The sequence below is a fragment of the Carassius auratus genome, chromosome 50 (genome assembly GCF_003368295.1).
Source record: "Carassius auratus strain Wakin chromosome 50, ASM336829v1, whole genome shotgun sequence".
NCBI classification, from domain to species: domain Eukaryota; kingdom Metazoa; phylum Chordata; class Actinopteri; order Cypriniformes; family Cyprinidae; genus Carassius; species Carassius auratus.
In genome coordinates, this window is record NC_039292.1 from 8,782,406 (window position 1) to 8,803,822 (window position 21,417).

Consider the following 21,417-nt stretch of genomic DNA (forward strand, 5'->3'; position numbering starts at 1 on the left):
ATTCTACAATATCCATAATCCATCTAGGCAATTCTACACTATTCATCCATCCAGATAATTCTATCTATCCATCCGTCTGTCCAGATAATTCTACAATGTCCATAATCCATCTAGGCAATTCTACACTATCCATCCATCCAGATAACTCTATCTATCCATCCGTCTGTCCAGATAATTCTACAATATCCATAATCCATCTAGGCAATTCTGCACTATCCATCCATCCAAATAATTCTACACTATCTGTACATCCGTATGTCCATGAAATTCTACAGTATCCATCCATCCAGGTAATTCTACACTATCCATCCATCCAGATAGTTTTACACGAATCTGTCTGTCTGTCTATCATCAGAACAGTACTTCGTTTACATTTACAGATGTAAGTTGCAATATTGTGTTTATGTCGTTTGTGAGTAATGTCATAAGATGTGTTTAGGTGGTTTAATCAACCCATTAGGAAAGGACTGAAGCTTTATGCTGCTCACTAGGAGCACAGTAAGAGAGTGAGAAAGAGAAAGGGACAGAGAGAGCTCGCAGCTCCCTAGAAGCCCTGCACATTTTTAATGTGGTCCTCTGGCTAAAGGATTTATGATTAATGTCCACAAGTCACTATATTGTATGACTCCATCCACGTTATGTTCCCCAAGATAAAAATAAAGTAAAGAGCTGTAAAGGTTTATTAATCATGTTATTAATCATCTCAGATTTACTTGCCAACAGTCATGGATGGCAATCAAGAGAAGGACTGCTGTGATTTTCTTTTCTGAAATGTTAAGCAAGCTTAATATTCCAAAGCTGCCTTAGAGAGTTATGTAGTTATTTTAGAGGGACTTAAACTTAACTAACTAAATGTGCACCCCACTTAAATTATTATTATTATTCTTAATTAGCATTTTTGTCTTTTACAGTCAAAAAATGTAATACAAAATACATTTTCTGAATTAACACTTTTCAAATTATTTCCAGAGATATTTCAAATTCAAGAAAGTTTCTTGTAAGCATAAATCTTTTCTAAACTTCGTTTTACATTTACAATTACAATTATTGTTTTATAATTATCAATACTGAACATATTTATCTCGTTTATAAAAATCTTTAGAAAAAAAACAAAAAAAAACAAGTAAGGAACATAAATGTATTTGTTTAAAAAAAACAGCTTTATTAAATAAGAGAGAAATGCCAGAAGAGAGAAATGTTGATTGCCATACATGTTTTAAAATGCATTGATCTTTTATAAATATAATAATGCTTGTTTTTAGATAATCTTGAATTAAGTTTAAGATGTTTTTCTTACCCCATTGTCAAATACTATACTATAACAAAATTTAGTGAGATTTATCAAGTGTATCATGTAAGATATTTTCACTGTAAAAAAAAAAAAAAGTCAATTGTGCTGATTAAGATAATTATTTCATTCTTACTATAAAAGTGTTGCGGTGTTAACTTTGTAAGGTGTTAGTGACAAACTGTATTGAAATTAATTGCGAATCGAGTGTTCTGTGCAAAAATAGTGTTCCATAATCGGTCACTTAAAATATCTGTCACCTGCTAGGCTTGTTTCCCTGTAATTTTTTTCCTCTTTAATTTTCCCTCTGTTTCAAATACCTTGAGAGCAATTTAATACAATGCATTATCATTAATGCTGATTATATAACAGTGCGTGTCATTAGGTTTGCAAGCTTAATGCAGCTGCCTCTAATGCCTTCAAGTATTTAAAATCTTGACTCGACAAATGAAATCATACACTTAACATATTTATTTTTTTTATTACAGATGAAGCAAGACTCGAGGCATCAGGACAACCCCTCAGTCCTTCCCAGGATCCAACCGGCGGCCCAAACATCACAGTCTCTTCATCGCTGCTGGAGGACGCAGACTTCTCTTCGCAGTACCATTCTCCACCGGCGAGGGCAGAAAGCACAAGGGAGCAGCCTGTGTTCGCCTCGGTGCAGACCCTGCAGGTTGCAGAGACACAGCCTCAGGAGCTGGTGCATTCTCTGCCCTCCCCACCCGGCAACAGTGACAATCGCACCAATCAAAAGTCCCCTGGGGAGCAGGCCATCAGAGTGCCAAATCCACCATCCCCGGCACATAAAATCAACAGTGTCTTGACCACTAGCTCAGGTACCACTAGATTGCGAGCTATTGAATCAATGCTAAGTACACAAATCAAGAAGTGGTGTGTTTAAAGGGGTTTCTTCCCCATTTGTTCATCAGCACAGTCATCATTATTTTCAAGGTCATTGTGTTTGTTGTTATCGTAATCATAATTTTTTTTCTTTTACAATGATCTGTTTAATGTCAACATGAAATTGCATTCACATTCCATTTTCCTTGCGCAATGTGACGCATTTCTTAATGAAAAGTGAAAATATTTCGGACTTAATCAGGATTAGATTGTATTGTGAAATATTAGACTTATATTATTGTTTTTTTTTCATAAAGGATAATTAAAGTGTTCAAAAGTAACAGTAAAGCTATTTTTTATGTTACAAAATATTTCTATTTCAAATAAACACTGCTCTTTTGAACTTTCTGCTCATTAAAGAATCCTGAACATAAATATATCACAGTTTCTTCAAACATATGCAGCAGCACAGCTGTTTTCAACATTGATGATAATAAAAAATGTCTCTTGAGTAGCAAATCAGCATATTAGAATGATTTCTGAAGGATCTTGTGACACTAAAGACTGAGGTAATGGCTGCTGAAAAATCAGCTTTGCGTCACAGGAATAAATTCATATTTTAAATATATTAAAATAGAAAAAAGTTATTTTAAATTGTAATGATATTTCACAAATTTTTACTGCTATTTTTGATCAAATAAATGCAGCTATAGTGAGCATTACCAACACTTACTGACCCTTTTTGAGCAGTGGTTTTATTTTAGTATCATTGAGATATTATAATAGTTTTTATTAATATTTTGAATCAGGTTTTATTAGATTTTTTTCTGTTTTCATTTAGAATTTTGCTTTTAAATAAATGTATTATTATAATTATTATTATTGCAGTTTTAGTTAAGTACATTAATTTACACTAAATTAAACTAAATCAGAAATGCTACCTTGGTAATTAGCTCAAATAAAAAAATAACAAAACTTTTTTTTTATAATCCTGATTTGGCCAACTTTGATTTCATGTTGACGCTAAAGCTGAAGTACTGTATGTAATTTTTGCGCATGGCATTTAAGCCCAACCTCACAACATTGACTCTCACTGATACTGTTTGTCTGATCAATGGAAGATTAAATCATTATCTTCGGTTCTATTCGGTTTGACATGGCGCAAAAATTACACACTTCAACAAGTCCCGCTTCTGCATAACCCCCCAGAGCTGCATCTGTCCTCTCCCACATGTCCAATGTGTCATTCTTCACCATCAGCGAGTGATCATGTGTGTCCTCGATCTCACTTCCTGCTCCTGAGGTGGCTCACTCAAACGTTCTCTGCTTTCAGACGAGACTCTTAGTGAATTCCCCCGAAACCCTGATCTTCCCACCGCCCCGGGATCCTCTTTCATGACTGTGGCAGAGACAGATGCTACACTCACTGACAATGTGACAACTTCAGTCTCCTTTTCCGCTTTAAACGGCACTTTTCCAGAAAGGGCTGAAAACGCTTCATCCGGCGCTTCAGCAAGCAGCAGCTCCCACACTGTGACCAGCGACAATCTCCAACTCACCACGGTGACCACCACGGCTGTCACGCCCTTAACTGTGACATCAATGACTGTGACTCCGCCCACTGCCATCATTGTGGCGAAAGAGGTCGCAACCACCATACCGACCACTACAGCCACCCAGACCACAACAACGGAGACGGAACCACCGACGACAACCACCACTACCACTACAACTACCACCACCACCACTACAACCACAAAAGTAGCACCAACAACCACAAAAACACCCACAACCACTTTAGCAACCACAACAACGACAACCCCTCTTCAAACCACTGTTGTATTTACCTCTGGAAGTACCATGACTGAACCTAGCACCGCTCCTACTGACAGTTTACCTTTGACCTGTAACGTGACCGAAAGATTATGGGTGAAAACAGGTGAGCTCTCGTTTACTGTATAAGTGCCTCTGCCTTGTTTTAAGTGATAATTTACTAAAGAAATTAGGCAAATTTAGTAATGGCACAAATACGCCACAAATCAGTGTAAATCAATGTTATTTACATTCCATTACAGCAAATTTAGTGGATAATTAAGCTGAATTGTAGATCCTGCATTGAGATAATGTTTAATTGATAGTATAGACAGTAAACATAACGTCACACCTAGACCTAAACAGTGTTTGTGGGGAAACTTTTGTTGCATTCTAAACAAAACCAACCAGGACACCTATTTTTACAGTTTCGAATGCAAATGCTTTTGGGGTTTGTTGCATTTTTTTTTTTTTTTTTTTGGTATTGGTGGGGAAAAAAGATAAAGTTATTTTATCAAAAAAAAAAAAAAATACTGAAAGCTTTTTATTAGATGTTAATTAAAAGGTCTTATCAGAAAAACAAAAACAATTTAGATTTAAAATAAAAAATCTCTTGTATAGTGGTTATACTTAAAAATAGTCATCAGTTCTTGTGATGAAAATATGTTTGGCTATGGCATGGCATGGCATAAATAACATTATAATATAAATATTATAAAATAAGTATAAAAATTAATAAAAAATATATATATACATTTCTCAGTGTTTTGTACATGTAAGCACACTTTAGCCTGAAATATTTCAGTCTTTTTAATTCGATTCTAATTGTATTAAAAAAAAAAAATCAACAGGTAAGGAATGATGGATAATCATTCAAACATGCATTCAAATTAAATAACAAAGCCATTTTGACATTTAAATTTTGCTCAGCTCATTACAACAGAGACAAATGGCAAAACCAATGTACAAATCCACATCTACTTAATCTTGTGGAAGGCTTTATTATGCAAATAATATTACATTATGCAGTAATTTTACTCCTCCTCTCCTACATTCTACAGTGACAGCATATGCACTGAGATTCTTAGAAAATCATGCTTTTCATATGTGTCGTATCAATTTTTCCCCCAGTGTTGTCCATCCAGATGCGACGAAATCGCCTAGAAGCTGGAATGAGACAGAACCTGTCTAAAGGTTTCACGCAGACACTGCAGAGGGCATTCAATGACACCAACGTCCGTGTTCAGGTTGGTGGTTTTGTATGTGTTTAGAGCCGCAAGCCACTACACAGTATCCTTGAACGTTAATAAGAAAGAAAACGCCTGCTATAAAAGTTCAAAGGTTTGGGGTTTGTAAGATTTTTTTATGTTTTTGAAAGAAGACTCTTATGGCCACCAAGGCTGCATTTATTTGATTAGAAATAGAATAAAAACAGTGTGAAATGTTATCACAATTTAAAATAACTATTTTCTGTTTGAACATATTTAAGATGTAATTTATTTTTGTGATGCAAAGCTGAATTTTGTGCAGCCATTACTCCAGAGTCACATGATCCTTCAGAAATCATTCAAATGATCAAGAAACATTTCTTATTATCATCAGTGTTAAAAACAGTTGTGCTGCCTAATTTTATAAATATATTGTGATATATTTTTTTAAGGATTATTGATGAATAGAAAGTTCAAAAGAACAACATTTATTTGAAATAGATATCTTTTATAACATTATAAATCTTTTTTAAGGGCAAATTAGGTAGGTTATCCAATATTTAATGCAGAATTTAACTGCAGCCATTATAAAAATGGTATAAGCTTATCCAAACCCAGTTCTTTCTCTTCCACTGCAAGTACAACATGAAATGAGAAATGCTAAGTAAATAATGAAAAGAACTAATCGGAATAGTTGGTTGTCATTGGAAACACAGTTAAATATGACTTAGAGTCGTATCCAGCAGTGTCAAGATAAGCCCAGTGCTTTGAGCACAGTCCTCTGTTGCATCATGGGAATTGTAGTTTAGCAGAGGACAGTGTGTGGGAGGCTGTGTCCTCTGTTGCATCATGGGAATTATAGTTTAGCAGAGGACAGTGTGTGGGAGGCTGTGTCCTCTGTTGCATCATGGGAATTGTAGTTTAGCAGAGGACAGTGTGTGGGAGGTGTTTCCTGTGTTTGTTCAGTATGCAGCTCATTGAGTGTGATTGTGTAGAACATCTGCCTGTTTGCAAGTGCTGAGAAAGGGCCGTCTTTGAAGCACTTGATTTGAAGTCTAAGGAGCATTTGCACGTCTGTCCGTCTGAAAGGAATGTCCAAAAATAGCACAGTGCTGGTAACTCATATGCTGCAAATGAAGAATCAATATCATGGTAACAGCAGAGACAGCGTGCGGAGGGGAGTGCAGCTGACTAATTAGAGTATTTAAAGGAATAATTTGAAAAAAAAAAAGATGACATTCTCTTATCATTTAGTCACTCTTATGTCGTTCCAAACTTTAATGCAAGTCATGCAAGTCTTATGGGTTTGTAATGACATGAGGATGAATAAATGATAACCAAACTTGCATTTTTGGGTGTACTGTCTCTTTAATTGCGAATGACTACAGAAAAGGTTGTTATTAGCATTTGAAGAGCAACCGTCTGTGTCTATTAAGCTCTGTACCGAATGACTCAATCTGTTCTCTTCAAGATCTGTCTCTATATTCGTCTGTTTTGCTTACTGTATGTTTTTCCCCCTCCTCCTCAACTCAACTGTCTATCAGATCAGAGGTTCCTTATGATTACAGACCCTGAAGGTGATCAGCAGGAGACGACACAATCACTATCTACACACAAACACGGAAAGAGAGAGAGAGAGAGTGTCTGTGTGTGTGTGTGTGTGTGTGTGTGTGTGTTGGAGAGAGAGATGGTCAGTCAGTTTGGCTCAATATAATGAAATTTATTCATGTGGGATATGTATTAGCATTTCCCTCAAGCGCTTAACATTAAACAAAGCCAGTAAGAGCATTTGTGTGAATATAGCACTATGAATAAAAACAGCATATTATTTCACTGCGGCATATTTGAACAACTAAAAACCCTGTTAAAATAATTATACTGTTTACATTTTTTACGCACACAGTAGATTTTTATTCTAACTTATTAAGCAGTTTGTGTGAATCATGGGAGAAATTAAAAAACGTCTGAGCTGATAATTGTGTTAATGTTCTGTTAAGGAAGTTATATTTTTTGAGTAAAGTGGTCATGCTAACCCTAATTTCATAGCTAGAATTTTATGTATCCTAAAAACACACAATTAAATAATATTAGTCAAAACTTAATAATAATAATAGTAAACAAAAAAAAATCTATCTATTTTTTTATTGTGTTTTATAATCTCACTAAATAAAATTTGGAGCTGATTATGATTATTTCATTACTTGATTAGATTATTGTAGTTTAAAATAGTTTTCATAATGGGTTTTCATATAAGACTTACAATAACTAAAACTAAATCTTAGTAGTCACCCTTTTATTTATGGTTTAATAATGATTAATATGCTGTTTTATGATATTAAATGAGACTATATAGACTATAATAAGATGTTATTGAAAGAAGTCTCTTATGCTTACCTATGCTTATGCTTTTTTAAATTATATTATATTTTAAAATGTGATTTATTCCTGTGATAGCCAAGCTGAATTTTCAGCATCATTACTTCAGTCTTCAGTGACACATGATCCTTCAGAAATCATTCTAATATACTGATTTGGTTCTTTAATACTTTTATGGAAACTGTGATACATTTTAAAGGATTCTTTGATAAATAGAAAGAATAAAATAACAAAAATGATTTGAAATAGAAATGTCTTAATTTTTGATTGATTTAATGCATTATTGCCAAATAAATGTATTTACATATTAAAAAGTAAGTGTTAAGTGTACATATTAAAAAGTAAAAGTGTTAAAAAAGAAAAAAAAAAGTCTTGCCGACTCCAAACTTTGAATGGTAGTGTAGACCTTTTCAAATGAACAAGACAAAGAGCAGATAAAAATGGTGAAAAAATCATTTGTGTTAGATATACACTATAAATATCCATGTCATTTTACATGATCTGAGTTCTCTCTAGTTGGAAAAAGATATCTGCACGCCTTCGAATGTGACTGTGGGGTACTACATCTTGAGAGGGAAGTCCGTGTTGGTGGCCTCTGTTGTGATGGACACATTAGCTTCCTATGGCTTTGACAAGCTCTTGAATGACATCAGAGAGTATGTTCCTGTGGTGCTGGCCATCCCCAATCCTGTGGCCCCCTGGCTGCCCAGCCTCGGCATCCACCTGCAGCTCAAAACGGGTAAGACTCTTTTCCAGCTGGAGTTTTTTGGAAAATCTGACTGGAAATAATATGTCTGATACATTTTTTGCTGTAGCCCCTTTGTTTACCTCCTATCTACATTACATAGTCAGCCAGTCTTAATGGGATAGTTCACCTAGAGATCTAAATTTTATATTTATTCATCAATGTCCGACAGTTCATTGTAAAAAACTATATAAATATTGTTCAGTTTCTTGCAAAGACCAACCTTTTAGTATCTTTACACATCAATGTATCATCACAAGGTTTTATTTGTTTTTTTTTTGTGTATGTTTTTGGACTCTCAAAGTCATGATTCCCATTCACTTCCATTATATGACTGAAAGACTGTAACGGTGTGAGTTAAAAATCTTAGCTTGTGTTCTACTGAAGTAACAAAGTCACCTACATCTTGGATGCCCTGGGGGTAAGCAGATAAACATCAAATGTTCATTTTTTTGGGTGAACTATCACTTTAAGCCCACACAACCATTTATGGTTGAATCTTGGTAACTAGAATGATTGGTAGCTGGAATGTGGAATCTGTTTTAGTTTAACGGTTGATTATTCTCCTATATATAGTTCTCAGGTTTGTCGGACCAACAGATAACATCAAGTCTTGCGGGTTCATCCAAATGATGGAGCAGCGGTTGGAAAATGTGTTTGCTGAGGCGCAGGAGAAAGTGGAGGATTCTTATGGGACTCTTTCTGTTGAGGTAGTTTTTCAATTGAACTTGAAAACTAAGTTTGATAAATGGCTTATCTTCAGAGGTCTGATAGCGCTGTTCCTCTGAGGACTCGTTTGTTGGATTTATAGTTTGTTTGTGTTTTGTCGGACAGATTCTGAACACGTATCAAACGGGGAATTCGTTGGCAGTATCTCTGGTGTATGTGGTGTGGAACGGTAGCACTCCTCTAAACGGTACTGTGTCCAGTGGTCTCCTTAACCAGCTCACTGCCGAGCTGGTGGGCTACTTTCTCTTCTTCCCCCCTCTGATCATCGCTGAGCGTAAGTTTCAGCTTGTGTTTACTGCTTAATGCTACATTAAATTGCTGCATAGCTTGTGTTTATGCACATTGAAATGATAGTTCATGTTTATTTTGAATTTGTTTGAATCCATGAGTTTGTTTTCCTTAAGGCAGAGATCCTCAGTTTGGTTGATCCTAGAGACCTAAAGATCCTAAAGACATTTTACAAGGACTCATAATATTTTATTGATGGGAAGTTGATATGAAAAACTTTTGGGAAATTGACTTTTTCTGCTGGGTGATATGCTATACTCTATCTAAATGTTACATTTTAAACAGCTATTTTCCTGTTTTTATTATTATTTGATATTAGAATTGTGATAATAATCTCACCTTAAAAGTCCAGATTTGCTTCAAATGAAATCATGTAGATATCAATAAAATTTCATGTATTTTCACATTAATATGATTAATAATTAAAATTAATAATATGAATTACTGATATAATATATAATAATTAATAATTAATTACAAATCTATACATTTAATATTATATTTATGTAAAATATTCAGGTTTTTTGTAACAATCATCAATTATTAATATGTTATATATATTTAGTAAAAATATAATATGAAAGAAAACAAAATATTATATAATGCAATTATTTATTTATTGAATATTATGTATTCAATATTCATTCAATTAAATGTGTTTTTAATTAAAGTAAAATATAATTTTAACAACTATAGCAAAGAATGTAGAAATAAAATGCCTATGTGCAATGGCTAAGAAAATATATTTTGTAAAATTTTTAAAATGCATAATTATAATAAATGTTCCATCTTATTTTCATATCTTACTCTCAGTAAACATTTTATTGTAAGTTGGCAGATAAAAAAAATAATGTCCTACAATCATTTGACAATAATTGATCAGCTTATTTTATGTATTAGAGATAGGATAACAAAAAAAAAAATCACTTTTATCCTCACCAGTACATGAGTAAATGATGACAAAATTCAGTTTTGTTTTGTTTTTCCCAGAATGGTCATCTAGTAAACATCTGTCTGTCTTTCTCTCTATTTTCACAGCTCTAGAGTACCACAACCTTAACACTTCAGTAGCAACTCGCGATTACTGGGTAATCACAGGTAATGACCTCAACAGTTCAGCTGCTAACCAGCACTCAGACAACCATTTGCCAGCATGTTATGTGATTAAGTCTAGCAAATGTTTTCTCCCCGCTTCTTTTAAACCCAGAAAGCCTTCTTCTCTAAGGAGTGCTATTGATGCATTATTTAGCTTCCTCCATCAACTGATTTGAGATCGCATTGGATTAGAATATTGAGTGTGAAAAAGCTATTTCTAGCTCTAAGTTCTTGCACCCAATGTTCTCTCTGTTGCTATAGCTAGCTCTCCCTCCCCTTTCTTTCCCCCGTTCATCCCTATTTATCACTGTCAGGAGAACAAATCCTTTTACCAAGGTCAATTCTATAGTAATTGCATTTTTTTTTTTGACTTCAAGTGTAAGAAAGGTATGTTCTCTTTGTCACCTTGCTTCATCTCTCTCTGTCTCCCCAGTAATTCAGGACGTTGACAGCTCTTCTCTTGAGGGGAGTTATCAGAGCTTTGCTAGTCTAATGGAGCAGCGCCTGGCGGAGCTCTTTCTGGTTGCCAGTCGACGTGGCCTCCGCTTCAGGAGAGCTACGACTGTAGGTGATTACACTGTCCAGGTGTGCCATCAATTTCTTCTTTGCCTGTAGTTTTTCTTGTCCTGAGAAACAGACCAAAAATGTTGATGACTCATCCTGCACTACACAGGTTTTTGACCAATCAAATGCTTTAGACTAGTGTGAGCCCCGCCCCAATACAACTAATTAGCAAGTGGCAAAATATGTACATGGTTTGCAACATACTGTGATAAAAGCTTATTTATTCATTAAAACATTGGATGCGGAGTAAATTACTCGTTTTGATTGCAAAGAGGTTAGCCAATCATAAAGACGTCATTTGCGTATAGACATCTGTTTTCTACAATTCTACATGGAATTCAAGTGAAAAAATGTGTAGAGCATGGCCCATTTAAAACAGAAAATTGCCCTCATGTCTGATTCAGTATGGGGTTTAGAATTTCTAAAGTTTGTATTGGAAACATCAAACATGAACTCATGAGTGTTTTCCTCATACAGATGGTCAGCATCCGAAGACTGTCTGGTCCTAAGAACCCAGCTGAAATGACTTACTACACACAAGTAGATGGCTCTCCCATGACTGGCACTGCTGCAGCTAAGACCCTCAACACGGTGGACTCTCAGACCATGGCTCTCACTCTGGGCTACTTCGTCCAAGTTCAAGCAGAGCGTAAGTATATAATTCACTATCATATCTACCCTATAGCCCAGTTTATTTTCAAACCATCATTTAGATTTTATATACAGAAAAAAAAATTGACAGAAAGAAAGGCGTTCGTGACCTTAGCATCAGATTTTGCTACACTCACATGTAACTAACAAGTAAATAAGGAATAAAAATATACAAATTGATAATTGTATGTATAGATATATAACAATAGAGAGTTGTATGTACATGTGTATTATGTGCAAATTGAAATGTAGGCTAAGTATGTGTGTTAAATAAATAAGTGTATAAGTGTATAAATAGTGTGTGCTCCACGTTTATTGCAAAATTTTCATGAGATGGATTGCCCGAGGGAAGAAACTGTTCCTGCGTCTGGTCGTTCTGACGCTCAGAGCTCTGTAGCGTTGACTAGATGGCAACAGTTCAAAGAGAGATTGAAAAATCCTTATTTGTCTGGGAAATCAGGAGTTCATCTGTTTTGTTGGGTAGAGAGCGGTGATTCACCAGATGGATGCTAGGCATCAGCGTTCGATATCCACACTGTCTGAGTTTCACGAGTGCGCCCGCTCTCTTCCCCCGTCTGCATGTCCTGAAACGTCTGACCAGCGCCACTGCTCCCCTAACTACAGTGTCCAGCAAAACGTCTGAATAATCAATAAAACCTGTGAAATATCAGGTGGTGTGCACTGCCGAATGTCCAGCAATTTGTCTCTGGTGAAACTGATTGTAGGGACATAACTAAAGACAGGACAAACTAACAAAAGTATAAAATCAACTGCGACTGATACCACGGCTGACTTATTTTTTCAAATGCTGACTTATTTTTCCTAATGTTGACTTACTTTTTCAAATGAGATCTATAGCTATCTCACACCGTGATAGAGAAAGCACATGGGGATTTGGGTGTAGAGAGTTTACACAAGTTTACTGCGCTCTCGTCGAGCCCAGTTCGGAGACGTGCAAACCCCCAGTTTTGTATAAATAATACAGAATCAGACCCACCAGTGGGGGTTTAATCTCCCAGATAAGAGCTACAGCGGAAAGACAGATTCAGCTCATTAGGAACTAACCACACAGTAGGAGACAGAGGGGAGTTGCATTACTGTAAGAGAGTGTGCTGGGGATGCAAGTGGTGGAAATCATGTGTAAGCATTGTCAATGAGTCTATTGATTTCCAATCTATGTTTGTGTTTGTGTGTAAACAGCGGTGGTGAAGAGTCTGCCTAGTAACCTCTGGACACTGGCGGTCCTGATACCTGTATCGCTGGTGATGGTTGTGGTGGTTATGGCGGTTGCCATCATATGCAGGAGAAACCGAACTGTATTCAAAACCAGCGCATTTCGCAATTTTCATCCCCGCACCAAGGTAGGCTCTTCCAAACCACGAATAATAAACACATCCTTCAAATAAACACATCACTGTCTTGTCCAAACGGAGACGGCTACGTCAGCAGCATATTAATAAATCCATTTAATATTAAGCATAACTTTATGTCGAAGTCCAGTGACAATGGGTGTCATTCACTAACAATTGAAATAGAGATACATCAATATTAACATTCTGACCGACAAGGGTAAAATGATAATTATTTACATTTATGGTAGATACTTCTCTGGAAAAAAAGGAAGACATTTATAGAAAAAAAAGTTTTTATCTTCTTTGCAATATTAATAAATCAGGAGACCCATTGTTTTATCATAACGATGATTTCATCTCATTTCGACAACTAATAGGCCTAAAAAATCCTGATTTCCTTTGTACCATTCACAAAATCATTTTATTTTACATCTGAATATGTTGCTGGGCATGACCTTTTGAAATGGTGGCTTGCTCCCCAAACACTTGACAGTGTCACCACATGCTGTTTCAAACCTTCGAATGACAAATTTCACTTTAACTCCTCCCCCCCAATAAATATCCCTCCAATTGTGTCTTCACTGCTTTTCCTGTCCAGACCTCGTATCGAAGAGATGGGAGTTATCACCACCAGGTATTTCTGGCTTGTGCTTGGTGCTTAGCTGCATGTTTATAGTCCAGACATCCTTCTTGTTGACAGTGCTTGTAGGAGATCAGTCCGCAGGGCGAAGGGGAAACAGAATTAGCTGTCCTCCGTGTAATCGATGAACTGTTCCGTAAGATCTAGTGCACTGAGGATATCTCAGCACAAATATCTCCTTTCTTGTACCTCTATTTGAGATTTCAGGACAATGACTAATAACAGAACTGGAAGGTTTATTTCCATATTATGACTGTAATTATGATTTCTTTTGACTATGAGGCTTTCAAATGCAGGTTAAGAAATTAGGACAACCCAAGCAGAGCGATACGTCAAGGTTACATGTATATATGTTTAGGTGAAGTTTAAATAGATTGCAAAAGTATTTTAATCTAAAACGGGATATATTAAGGGATCCAACAGGAAGAAGCAATAGGATCAGCTAAATGTGTACATGTGTAGAGGGATGTAATCATAGTAAATCATAGAGGTTATGATTTTCCCCCAAAGAAATTTATACTTTTATTCAGCAAGAATGCATTTAATTGATTTAAACTGACAATATAGACACTTACAGTTACAAATATTATTTTATTTTTATTTCTCAAAGAATCCTTGAAAAATGTATCTGAGCTTCCGCAAAAAAAAAAAAAAGTAAACTTTTTCCAGCAATGATGATAATAATAAATATTTCTTGAGAAGCAAATCATTATAGAATGATTCCTGAAGGATCATGTGACACTGAAGACTGGAGTAATGATGCTGAAAATACAGCTTTGTCATCCCAAGAATAGATTGCATTTCGAAATATATTCAAATAGAACACAGTAATTTTAAATTGTAATAATATTTCACAATTGTACTGTGTTTTTACTGTATATTTGATCAAATAAATGCATCCTTGGTGAGCAAAAAAGTTTCTTTGTTGTGTAGAATGCAAATGTTTCGCAGAATGTGTAAGCTGCTCTTTCTGTGCAGTGGAAATGAAATGTGACCAAAACTGTCGAGCAAAATGTTCAATGAATAACATCTTAGTTTGGGCCTCAAGCAAAGTTATCAAATGACTTCAAAAGACATGGAATGTCATGCACCATGTATAAAAACAGCTTTTATGATGTTTTATAGGACTTTTTGTCCTTTTTTGAGCTTGACAGCACATGATCACCATCCACTTTAATTGTGTGTTAAAGAGCAGCTTCAACATTCTGCTAAACTTCTGTTTTTGTGTTCCATCGAAAAACTTAAGTCATATGAGTATGAAGCATGAGGGTGAGTAAATGATGACAGTATTTTTTGAGTGAACTGTATTGTTTTCAGTAATGGAGTAAAACAATATGCAAATCAATTGTAATTATGATTATCATCTCTTTGATCGCGCTCCCTCTTAGCCATATTCTCTGATCTGAAAACATTCCCTGCTTCATCCAATTAAGACATCCTTTCAGGGACATGATTTTGCTTATGCGCGGTAATTTGAGGATCAGTGTATAAAGCGTTCCGGTTTCATGCAAGAGCTTCCCATGTTAGCGTAAGGGAATAAGAGAAGATGTGTGAATGTTCACTGGATGATCGGAATGAGAATAAAGTCATATAAGGATTTGAGATACTGACACTGGCCATTTGTCAGGCTTAGACGTGATCAGTTGCATGTGTGTCCGCTTGCATGCTTTTTGCTTCAACCTGTCGATGTGTTTGAGCAGTCTTGATGTGTTTCTCTAGCTTGCAGAGAAAGCTAGCTTGTAAGACTTACAACCTGGATTCAATGCTTAAATCAATTTGAACTTGGATTAAAAGAAGATCTATATATGGGGTTTGTGGACTGTCACTACCCACGTCAGCCAGTGAAAGACTCCAGCTCATCTCATATACAATCAGATAGAGCATGAGTGAATTATAGTTCAGTGGAATCTGACCTCATCCAAGGTCAATGACCAATAGAGAACACTCAGGAAGATGATACTAAAATACTGATTTTCCCAGAAATTTTACCATTTCATTTTGGTGTCATCAAAACATTTTAGCTAGAAATTCACAATAAATATAAAAATAATGATGTTAAAATGTAATGTCGTTTAATTTATTAATTTAAAATCAATCATATATACAATTTATTTATAATATAAATTATACATATATATATATATATATATATATATATATATATATATATATATATATATATATATATATAACACAAATGTTTATAAATAATAAATATGAATAATACAAATTAATATAAATATATAATACAATTTCATTGATAAATTAAATTGTTTGTATATATAATTAACGAAAAGTAATACATCAAATACATTAAAATATTAAGATTCCATTATAGCATTTAGAATTATTGATCTTTTTTGGTGTTTCCTTTTATGAATTCATTACCAAAAGTTACACAGTTTTAAAATTGATTATTTATTAGCTATCAGATAATTATCAGAACTGTAATATTGCACATTCACCGTAATTACTTTGTGATTCTGCCTAATGATTCTCACCTCACTAATAGAGCTTGTAGATGTGACAACAGCACATGCATAGTGCAACCTTTTTATGAATTATCAATCAAATTAATCACAAACATAATTTTTTTTTAAGTTCCAACAGGCACTCTGCCTCCATGCGTCCAGTTCTGCAGGAGACTGATCCATAATTCATTAAAACAAGGGTTTCCATAGCTCTATCATATTAAATATCCCATGGCAACTTATACTGCATTGCATGCAGACTCCATGAAATATAGTTAGACTCAAACACCTTCAGCCACTGTATAAATGAGGATGGCCAGCATTCCTTTGCTAATTAAAATAAAATATCCAATGTCAGCATTGCATAACCCCCCCCCCCCCCCCCATTCATGGTGCATCTTTTCCCATCCAGCCTGTGCAGGGTTTCGACTACGCCAAGCAGCACATGGGCCAGCCAGGTGAGGAAACTCTCCCTGTCACCAAGGAACCACTTGTCCTGTCCCTCCCGGTACGGGACGCCCCTCTTACACAAGACAGGGTGGCGGTGTTACAAGATGGTACAGCCTCAAAAAGACCTCAGTCAACAGAGATGCATCTCAGGTGAGTGCTTTTATTATAGAACAAAGGAAGTATGTGCATATTTTTAGGTGTACCAAATGGAATAAGCTAGTATGATAGTATATGTCACTCAACTCTCTATACAACACTAAAGCCTTTAAAGCCTGAGCATCAATCTTTTAAAAGCCATCCAACCCGATATGACTGCACTGTTCTATTTCAGTTGCATTTCTTATCTCCTTCCACTGAAAAATCAAGTACACCTCAAGTATGACATATAATTACCATAGAGCGGATTGAGCTCTTGACTTTAAGATGCAGCAGAGGAATTGAGAACCGTGAAGGGAAGAACACACTGTGTTTAAGAATAAAGACATTTGTTCTCTTGACGTATTTTTAGAAACAAATTAAAGACAGACAGACATGGCATGCATCCACAAATCACCAGTGCCAACATCTGCACACTGTATGATTTTGGTCGTGATTTTGCCCTCTGATCTTTTTTATTTTCATGCATGCATATCTGTAATGGGTAAGTAATTGTGCAAACTCAAATTGCCCTTTTCTGTTATCTAATCCCTTAGAGTCAATCTTTAAAATGCTAATCATGTAATAATGTCAATCTATAGAAAATCTTTTAATTAATCCTAAGCAAATCAATATTTTTTTGGAAAGTTTTTGAAAGAAGTCTTTTATTTATTTTATCTAAAATACACAAAATAATGTAATATTATTACAGTTTAAAAGAATGGTTAACGATTTCAGCATGTTTAAAATTATAATTGATTTTTTTTTTTTATGTCAAAGCTTTATTTTCAGCATCATTACTCCAATTACTTAAAAAAAAAAAAAAAAAAAAAACTTACAGACGCTTTTGAATGGTAATATAGAATTGATTGTAGAATTTAAAACTTTATGTAATTTTAAATGTTTTCATTTTAATATATTTGGAGAATATATTGTGGAATTTTAAGAGAATTATTGCCTTCACACTATGATTGACCAAAATGACCTGAATAAATAAACAGTTGTCAAATGCCCACTTTCGCCCCATGATGAAAGGTTTTGTAAAATAATAGTAATAATAAAAATTATAATAATTTTTGAAATTAATTAAAAAAAAAAAACATAGTATTACTGAATTTAGCATAATTACATGCTTGGGTTTATATTTTTATCATATTTCAACTGTGTTATGAAATTTCAAAATGGTATTATGAACAAATAATGCAAAATGGCCAGTCAGTGCTGTTTATTTGAGACCAATCATAACTATTATGTTTCTCATATATATTAAGACTAGTATGCATCTCACCAGGGTCGTATCAAGCAAGCAAAATATCTAAAGGGCAGATCAAGTCATACAGTTCTCACTAGATTTAAAGCACTTGATTCTTCAGATTAATTTTTAAGTGTTATTTTTTTATCCACATTGCTTTAGAGAAATGCCTTTTCTTTCTTCACAAAGAGTGAAACCTCCCAAGGTCCTATTCTAATCCTGCATAAAAATGCAAATAAAAAGATGGTAGGAAATGTATCAGCGTTCAGCTCTCCAAGGTCATTAAAACTCACCACCCGGCATCTCCCATATCTCTGGGTTACTTAACCACTCTCTGGGGGCCGTGGGATCATAAATATGGCTTTATGTCATGCGTGGGGCAGTCTGACAGAGCAAAAAGCACTGATCCTTCAAATGGTTTCAATTTGGCTTAGCATTTCTCCTCTCTTTCCTCTCCCTCTCATTGTTTCGCCTTTCTCTCGTTCTTTCTCTATTAGCATCCGCGCTTATTAGTCGGAATACAAATGTATTCTGCCATTTGTTATCTCTCCTGAGTGGCTCGATTAAAAGGAAATGAGCCTGCAGAGAGCAGGGCTGGGGAAATAATTATTTGGAAAAGCAAATACGGTAAATACACAAGCATTTAAACCTGGCAGAGACAGACAGAGATGCAGAGAAGCTTAGTACACTCACAGCTACAGAATTATGCATGATTCAGTGTGCCCATAGGCAGCTTCTGCCCGACTGTGTCAGACCTAGAAGACAGGTGCGTGGGTTCATGCGCGAGGGTTCGTGGCATGCCTAAATGATTAGCAGATTTAATGAAATATTCAGATTTTGTTGACCGTGCTTTATTACCTTCTTCTTAGAGAGTGATGGGTTTAGACTGGAACTTTGGGTTTTGAATTTTGATGCGAAAGTGAAATAGTCCTTGTTTCTGTTCTTTATAGGTAATTGCTTTTATGGTTCCTTGAGCTTTACGGATGTTATAATCTAAAATTAAAGAATAAAATCAGTGTAGAACCCCATCTTGAGCTCACTTGATTGAGAAAAACAGATTTATTGAGAAAATGGTGGACTGATTATGATTTCGGACATGAATACATATATGAATATAAATGTATGTCACGCTGGTGTTTGAGTTTCTGTATTTTCTTGTCTTGGTTCCTGACTTGTCATGTGTTTCCCTGATTCCGTCAAGTGTCATTTTGTTCATGTGTCTTGTTCATACATATATACAGTTGTGCTCAAAAGTATTCATACCCTTGTTAAACATTATCAAAGAAGGCTGTGAAAATGGATCTGTATTATCAATCCTTTAGATATTTTATCAAAAAAATTTACTAAAATCTAAAATTTCGTTGGAGATTAAGAAATTAAAATGGGAGAGAAAGCTCAATATGAAATAACATTTTTTCTCTTATACACATTGATCACAATTAATCATACCCCTTTATTCAATACTTTTAGCAACATCCTTTAGCCAAGAGAACAGCTCTGAGTCTTCACCTATAATGCCTGATTAGTTTGGAGAACATCTGACAAGAGATCGGAGACCATTCCTTCATACAGAATCACTCCAAATCCTTCAGATTTCCAGCTGCATGTTGATGTTCCTCTTCTTCAGTTCATCACACTCATTTTCTATAGGATTCAGCTCAGGGAAGATCTAACCATGGCCCATTACAAGATTTCTAGCATGGACAGTCAGTTTTTAATTTTTTATTCATTGGTATTTGATAGATCCATTATGCCATCTATCTGAATAAGATAATAATTAGCCCACAACCTTAAAGATCCAGCAGTATATTTCATTATATCCCTATGTGTTGCTAAAAAAAAGCTTTCTTTTGTAGTTTCATCTGACCATTAAAACCCAGTCACGTATATAAGGTCCAGCCGTGTCTAGCAAATAAATATGTTCTAGTTTTCTCTTGAAACCCTCCCAAACTATTCTATTAATTTTTTTTAAATGCAGATTTATTTTCACAACCGTCTTTGATCATATTTGCCAAGGATATGAATCAATTTAAGCACAAATGTAATGTGTATGTGTGTATACATACATATCCATTTATGGGACAGAGGCAAAAGGTGATTTTCAAGCATCAAAACAATAAAAGTTTAATACAGCTCAGATAAAAATTTTTCTCTCTATACTAGATTATCTTGTATTAAACAAATTTTTTTTTTTCAGAGGAAAAAAATAAAATAAAGCTATTATGCATTTTACCATGATTTACAGAAGACACCCACTAAAATATTTTGTAGTGTAACAATAGTTCATATACCAAAATATTTTGTCAAGCACAATTAGAAAAAATAAACAACAACAAAAAAACTATATTTAAGGATCATAGTTCAGCCCCCAAATACTGATTAATTATAATTTTAAACCAACTTTACCAATCTTTGCCAGTAACATTCAAACCACTAGATTTTACCCATTTTAATTGTTTAAAATATAAAACAATTTATGATGATCTCTTTTTTCTTTTATATATTTTAAGAACTACGTGTTAGAATGAGTACATTGTTCCATTTTAACATAAATACATCTGTTATACTGAATGTCAATGGAACATTATTTCAAGATATGGGTCTTTTGGGACTTCTGCACAATACTTAGTCATATGCCATAAACAATTGTCTGTAGATTTCCTTCATCCAAGCAAGTCAGTTTGAATGTGATATGCTTGCCAACGATCTTTCCAGTATTGATGTGTTAGATTCTCGCCAGCACATGATGTGCATTCTGATATGATGGTCTGTGCTCATTGTGGTTTTTGTTCCAGAGCAGGATTTATTCTGTTGTCGAACATTTGTTTTAATGGGACAAAACATGAGGAGTAGATGCTCACCCCATGGTGATGTAGCTCAATGACACCAATGCAATTTAACGCAGGTTAACTGAGGCCAGAGGACCCTGCAAGGCAACTGTTAACCCTGCATGATACTGCATGCAGCAAACTAACCATTGCCTTCTGTTGCCATGGCTACACGCAGCAGGTTGCCAAGCGAGGACGGCTCAGTTTCGAGCAATGAATCTGGGAAACTGAACACGGGTAGAAGCTCCACAGCTCGGAGATCAACGGCACAGAAAGCACCCAAAGAAGAGCAGCACACAAGAAATGGTGAGAAAGACAGAAATTAAAGGAGCAGCGCAATTCACATTCCTTAGGGTCATAACTTATTTATGAAAACCATAAATACAATCAAGAATGCTGGATCTAGTTAATCAGTTTATTTATTTATTTTTTTTTTTACATTTTTAATTTTATAAATAAAATTGTAATTCTGCAGTAATTTGTTTTATATAATTAAAAAACATTAAATTTAAAATAAATAAAAATTTATAACATTATAAATTATTTAATTATTTACTTATTATTACTTTGATCAATTTAATGCATGCTTGCTGGATAAATGTGTTATTTATATATATATATATTTGTTTGTTTTTGTTTGTTTTTGTTTTTTTAAATGTTTTTGCTTTTGCATAGAGATTATATTATATG

General features: G+C 34.8%; 1 protein-coding gene across 6 annotated transcripts in view; it reads left to right on the forward strand.

The window, feature by feature from the left end:
• The window catches only part of LOC113066873 (UPF0606 protein KIAA1549L-like), a 42,088-nt gene that overhangs the window by 12,976 nt on the left and 7,695 nt on the right, over nt 1-21,417 (forward strand). For 4 of the 6 annotated variants that reach the window (XM_026238960.1, XM_026238964.1, XM_026238959.1 and 1 more), the window contains exons 2-14: nt 1,777-2,127; nt 3,465-4,070; nt 5,075-5,190; nt 8,044-8,266; nt 8,849-8,982; nt 9,107-9,275; nt 10,328-10,387; nt 10,818-10,969; nt 11,426-11,597; nt 12,800-12,960; nt 13,550-13,585; nt 16,475-16,662; nt 20,906-21,033. In XM_026238960.1, coding sequence (XP_026094745.1) covers nt 1,777-2,127; nt 3,465-4,070; nt 5,075-5,190; nt 8,044-8,266; nt 8,849-8,982; nt 9,107-9,275; nt 10,328-10,387; nt 10,818-10,969; nt 11,426-11,597; nt 12,800-12,960; nt 13,550-13,585; nt 16,475-16,662; nt 20,906-21,033 — 2,496 coding nt within the window. The remainder of the gene's footprint in view (nt 1-1,776; nt 2,128-3,464; nt 4,071-5,074; nt 5,191-8,043; nt 8,267-8,848; nt 8,983-9,106; nt 9,276-10,327; nt 10,388-10,817; nt 10,970-11,425; nt 11,598-12,799; nt 12,961-13,549; nt 13,586-16,474; nt 16,663-20,905; nt 21,034-21,417) is intronic. The other 2 variants (XM_026238961.1, XM_026238965.1) reach the window with 2 other exon arrangements.